Consider the following 6,000-nt stretch of genomic DNA (forward strand, 5'->3'; position numbering starts at 1 on the left):
GTCACCATAAAGCAATGCCCTATTAAAATGGAACATGGCTCAAGTACAGGGTCTGCAACCCACAATGTCTGTGCCGACTGTGATGATAACTAATGCATCAGATCCATATCCCTCCATTCCCTGTACATCCATGAGCCTATCCTAGAGTCGGCACATGTGTATGGAGAGATGCCTGTAACCGTCACTGAGGAGGGACCTGAGTGAAATGAACCGAATTATGAAAGGCCTGGATAGAGTGGATGTGGAGAGGATGTTTCCACTGGTGGGAGAGTCTAGGATTAGAGATCATAGCCTCAGAATTAAAGGGCGCTCTTTTAGATAGGGGATGAGGAGGAACTTCTTTTGTAATAATAATAATAATAATGGATGGGATTTATATAGCGCCTTTCTAATACTCAAGGCGCTTTACATCGCATTATTCATTCACTCCTCAGTCACACTCGGTGGTGGTAAGCTACTTCTGTAGCCACAGCTGCCCTGGGGCAGACTGACAGAAGCGTGGCTGCCATTCTGCGCTTACGGCCCCTCCGACCACCACCAATCACTCACACACATTCACACACATTCACACACAGGCAAAGGTGGGTGAAGTGTCTTGCCCAAGGACACAACGACAGTATGCACTCCAAGCGGGATTCGAACCGGCCACCTTCCGGTCGCCAGCCGAACACTTAGCCCATTGTGCCATCTGTCGTCCCGAGAGGGTAGTTCATCTGTGTTGTAAGAGGGTAGTTAATCTGTGGAACTCATTGGGTGGGGGGGGGGGGGGGGGAATAAGGGGTGGTGTAAAACCAATTTGCGCTGCGCCTCACTCTGACAATGGATGAGGCCCAGGACAGAAAGGTCAGTGTGGGAATGGGAGGGGGAGTTAAAGTGTTTAGCAACTGGGAAATCAGGTCGGTTTAGAAAGACTGAGGAAATCTCTGAGCCTGCGCTTGGTCTCGTCAAAAAGCTGGAGTAACTCAGCGCCATCACTGGAGAAAAGGAATACATTCTGCAAGTTATTTGTGCGTTGGGCAGGCCTACATGTGAGAATGGATAAAACAGTTAAAATGGGAAAGGAGTAGGAACTAATCACATGAGTGTGGGTGAAGTGAATGGGGTGTGTGTGTTTGTGTTTTCTGCAGCTGTAGATTGTGGTGAACCACCAAGACTGGAGAACGGGATCCACACCGGGAACAACTACAGCTTTGACAAATGGCTCTTTTACCGCTGCAATAAAGGGTAAGCAGTAATTCACCAGCACACCATGTTACAGTACAGACTCTTCACATGGGATTGGCCCTTCATACAACATGGCAGTAGAGGCAGGGACTATCACAACATGTGAAGGACATTTGGACGGGTACATAGATAGGAGAGGGTTGGATGGATTTGGGCTAAATGGGGGCAAATGGGACTAGTGTAGATGGGACATGTTGGTCGGCATGGAAGGGTTGGGCTGTTTCCGGGCTGTGTGACTCAGTGAATATATTTTTATATAAACGGGACATTTCTGTGTCCACCTGTTTGTTCTTCCAGCTACGAGCTGTCTGGCAGTTCACGGATAAACTGCACGAACGAGGGATGGACCGAGCTCAACACTCGGTGTCAAAGTGAGTGACCACTGGACATTCCTGTCACCGGGACCAGGGGAGGGGAGGTGGTGACAGATCAAAGGGGGCGAAGCTGAAGGGAAATGTAGAATGGTTCATTGTTAGCTGAGGGGAAGGTGGCAAGGAGGAATACTGCCCCTTTACCACGGGTGTGACAGGTTTGTGTCTCTGTCTTACAGTAACACGGTGTGGCTATCCACAACCAGTGGCCAATGGCGATGTGTGGCCGCGAGGAGAGGGGACGTACGGCCAACAGGCCGATTATTCCTGTGATCGGGGCTACACCTTGACTGGAGAAAGAACCATTACCTGCACCGACACTGGGCACTGGAGCCACCCCGCCCCCAACTGTACAGGTGATAGAAACATAGCGTGTAATGGCACAGAAACCGGCCCTTCGGCCTATCTGCTGCCCCCGCTCTCCCGAACCTGCTGCCCCTCCCTCTCAGCCCTCTCTCTCCCCCTCACCCCCCCTCTCTGGCCCCTATCTGACAACCTTGCTTCCCTCTCCTCTCCCCTCTCCCCCCCCCTCTCTCCCCCCCCCCTCTCTCCCCCCCCCTCTCTCCCCCCCCCTCTCTCTCCCCCCCCCCTCTCTCACCCCCCCTCTCTCACCCCCCCCCCTCTCTCACCCCCCCCCTCTCTCACCTCCCCCTCTCTCACCCCCCCTCTCTCCCCCCCCCTCTCTCCCCCCCCTCTCTCCCCCCCCCCTCTCTCCCCCCCCTCTCCCCCCCCTCTCTCTCCCCCTCTCTCTCCCCCCCTCTCTCCCCCCCTCTCTCACCCCCCCCTCTCCCCCCCCCCCTCCCCCCCCCTCTCCCCCCCCCCTCTCCTTTCCTCTCCCTCTCCCAGTCCCAGGCTACATCCGCTTTACAAACGATGCGGGCTGTGATGGAACGCAGTTCCTGCTGTTGTGCGGGACGACGGCCAGGGATGGCGGTGAAACCCGCAACTTCTACCCCATCCCCCCTCTTCTACCCCCCCCCCCCCTGGGTGTGTAGTGTGTGGGTGTGTGTGTGGATGTAGGTGTCAGGGGTTATAGAAACATAGAGACATTGAAACAAAGAAAAGAGGCGCAGGAGTACGTCCCCTCTCCTCGCGGCCTCACAGTGCCATTGGCCACTGGTTGTGGAGGGTCACACCGTATTACTGTAAGACAGAGGGTTCATAAGGTCATAAATGATAGGAGAAGAATTAGGCCATTCGGCCCATCGTCTACTCCGCCATTCAATCACGGCAGTCTTTCATATGAAGAAAGACTGGATAGACTCGGTTTGTACTCGCTAGAATTTAGAAGATTGAGGGGGGATCTTATAGAAACTTACAAAATTCTTAAGGGGTTGGACAGGCTAGATGCAGGAAGATTGTTCCCGATGTTGGGGAAGTCCAGAACAAGGGGTCACAGTTTAAGGATAAGGGGGAAATCTTTTAGGACCGAGATGAGGAAAACTTTTTTCACACAGAGAGTGGTGAATCTCTGGAATTCTCTGCCGCAGAAGTTAGTTGAGGCCAGTTCATTGGCTGTATTTAAGAAGGAGTTAGATGTGGCCCTTATAGCTAAAGGGATCAGGGGGTATGGAGAGAAGGCAGGTACAGGATACTGAGTTGGATGAGTTGGCCATTCAGCCCTTCGAGCCAGCACCGCCATTCAATACGATCATGGCTGATCATCCAACATCAGTACCCCGCTCCTGCCTTCTCCCCATATTCCTTGATTCCATTAGCCCTAAGAGCTAAATCTAACTCTCTCTTGAACACATCCAGTGAATTGGCCTCCACTGCCTTCTGTGACAGAGAATTCCACAGATTCACAACTCTGGGTGAAAATGTTTTTCCTCATCTTAATCCTAAATGGCCAACCCCTTATTCTTAAACTGTGACCCCTGTTTCTGGACTTCCCCCAACATCAGGAACATTTTTCCTGCATCTAGCCTGTCCAATCCCTTAAGAATGTTATATGTTTCTATAAGCTCCCCTCTCAAACTTATAAATCCCAGTGAATACAAGCCCAGTCGATCCATTCTTTCATCATATGTCAGTTCCGCCATCCCGGGAATTAACCTGGTGAACCTACACTGCACTCCCTCAATTGCAAGAATGTCCTTCCACAGATTAGGAGACCAAAACAAAATACAATACTCCAGGTGTGGTCTCACCAGGCCCTGTACAACTGCAGTAGGACCTCCTTGCTCGTATACTCAAATCCTCTCGATATGAAAGGCAACATGCCATTTGCTTTCTTCACTGCCTGCTGTACCTGCATGCTTACTTTCAGTGACTGATGAACAAGGGGAGAAGGCTGGGGAATTAGTTTGAGGAGAGGACAGACAGTGCCCGAAGATGTTTGTGAAATGGACCCGGTGACATGAACTCGCTGGAGTTTAGAAGGATGAGGGGGACCTCATTGAAACTTACAGAATAATGAAAGCCCTGGATAGAGTGGATGTGGAGAGGATGTTTCCACTAGTCTACGACTAGAGGTCACAGCCTCAGAATTAAAGTACATTCCTTTAGGAAGGAGATGAGAAGATATTTATTTAGTCAAGGGGTGGTGAATCTGGAATTCTTTGCCACAAAAGGGTGTGGAGGCCAAGTCAGTGGATATTTTTAAGGCAGAGATAGATAGATTCTTGATTAGTACGGGTGTCAGAGGTTATGGGGAGAAGGCAGGAGAATGGGGTTGGAGGGAGAGATTTGATTGGTGGAGTAGACTTGATGGGCCAAATGGCCTAATTCTACCCCTATTGCTTATGACCTAGTTAGTCATAGACAGACAGGCCGTCATTGAGAGGGAATGTAGTGGCCGGGGGGGGGGAGAGAGCAGAAGCTTCAGAATAGTGTGGTCAGCGTTGGATGGGTCAGCATGTGATTGATGGGCCGAATGGTCGCCTGCTCTGTGTTCATATTCCCAGGGCATGATTGGCTCGGTCTTCGTGTGGCTACAAGGGTGGAGAGAACGGCCACCACAGTGAGGGTGGCCACAGTAGACCTTGTCCCAGCTGCGATCTCCAGGTAGCTGGGACACCTCAAGGTTGGAGCCTGTCCAAGTGTAGGATCGGGACAGTCTCTGTTTTGCCCCAAAGTGGACTTGACTTTGTGTGGGATTTGGGGCTGTGTCTAATCATGTCAGAGAGAGTAATCGAACCACTAACTCTTGCCATTCACCATCTAGAGAGCATCGTTGGGCGAAGTGGCCACCAGACCAAAACCACAACTGGACATAAAGGTAAGAGCCCGTCCTAAGCGAGTCGTACACAGATCCTCACTCCCTCCACCCCGCCCCCCACCCCTCACACCCCACCCACATGGACACACTTCAGCCATGCGCAAGGGGCAGTTCAGAGCTGTGATGGAACACCAGGTGGGAAGAATGCAACACTGGTGCAGCAGGTAGAGCTGCTGCCTCACGGCACCAGAGACCCGGGTTCCATCCCGACTACAGGCGCTGTCTGTACGGAGTTTGCACGTTCTCCCCGTGACCTGTGTGGGCTTACTCCGGGTGCTCCGGTTTCCTCCAACACTCTAAAGACGTGCGGGTTTGTTGGTTAATTGGCTTGTTGGGCTGAAGGGCCTGTTTCCGTGCTGTACCTTTAATTCATTCACTCAACTCTGGAAGTTGAGGTATAATCACCTTGCCCTTGGCTCAGTGGCCTGAAGGAAGGTTCCTCCCTCACTAACCCTCATCATTTTGTTTCTGTAGCAGCGATCATTGGTGGTGTCGTCATCGGTGTTGTTGCCGCCGTTGCCACAGGCCTCGTTGCCCTCGGTGCCTTCATCTACAATCGGAAAACAGGGTAAGAAATATATTTCTGTCCTTGCGTTTCTCGTCAGTATGTTTGTAAACTCGGTAAAGAGGCACGGTGGTGGCGCAGCGGGTAGAGCTGCTGCCTCACAGCGCCAGAGACCCGGGTTCCATCCCGACTACGGTGCTGTCTGTACGGAGTTTGTACGTTCTCCCCGTGACCTGCGTGGGTTTTCTCCAAGATCTTCGGTTTCCTCCCACACTCCAAAGACGGACAGGTTTGTAGATTAATTGGCTTGGTATAAAATGTAAATTGTCCCCAGTGTGTGTGTAGGATAGTGTTAATGTGCGGGGATCGCTGGTCGGTGCGGACTCAGTGGGCTGAAGGGCCTGTTTCCGCGCTGTATCTCTAAACTAAACTAAACTAAAATCCAATACGATCCCACTGGTCACTGGCGGAGGATGGGGGGGGGGGGAGGATTTTAGCGGGAAGTCGGGAATTACAACCTATACACCTCAAGATTAAATATTCTTCAGGAAAATATTGGTCAAACATTCTGATTCCCCGTCCCCAGTGTGGAGTCACTGGATCCTTGATGTGACGCTGTGTTTCCAGTGTTTATGTTCCACAGCTGGACCAGCCGCACATCTGGACTAATGAGTCTGTAG

At 51.7% G+C, this 6,000-nt stretch overlaps 1 protein-coding gene across 1 annotated transcript in view; it reads left to right on the forward strand.

Moving 5' to 3' along the window:
• The window catches only part of cr1 (complement C3b/C4b receptor 1 (Knops blood group)), a 791,565-nt gene extending 785,565 nt beyond the window's left edge, over positions 1 to 6,000 (forward strand). The window contains exons 38-41 of the mRNA XM_033042238.1: positions 1,775 to 1,951; positions 4,762 to 4,815; positions 5,290 to 5,383; positions 5,964 to 6,000. Of these exons, the coding sequence (XP_032898129.1) occupies positions 1,775 to 1,951; positions 4,762 to 4,815; positions 5,290 to 5,383; positions 5,964 to 6,000 (362 nt within the window). The remainder of the gene's footprint in view (positions 1 to 1,774; positions 1,952 to 4,761; positions 4,816 to 5,289; positions 5,384 to 5,963) is intronic.

Source organism: Amblyraja radiata, chromosome 24 (assembly GCF_010909765.2).
Source record: "Amblyraja radiata isolate CabotCenter1 chromosome 24, sAmbRad1.1.pri, whole genome shotgun sequence".
In the NCBI taxonomy this organism is placed as follows: domain Eukaryota; kingdom Metazoa; phylum Chordata; class Chondrichthyes; order Rajiformes; family Rajidae; genus Amblyraja; species Amblyraja radiata.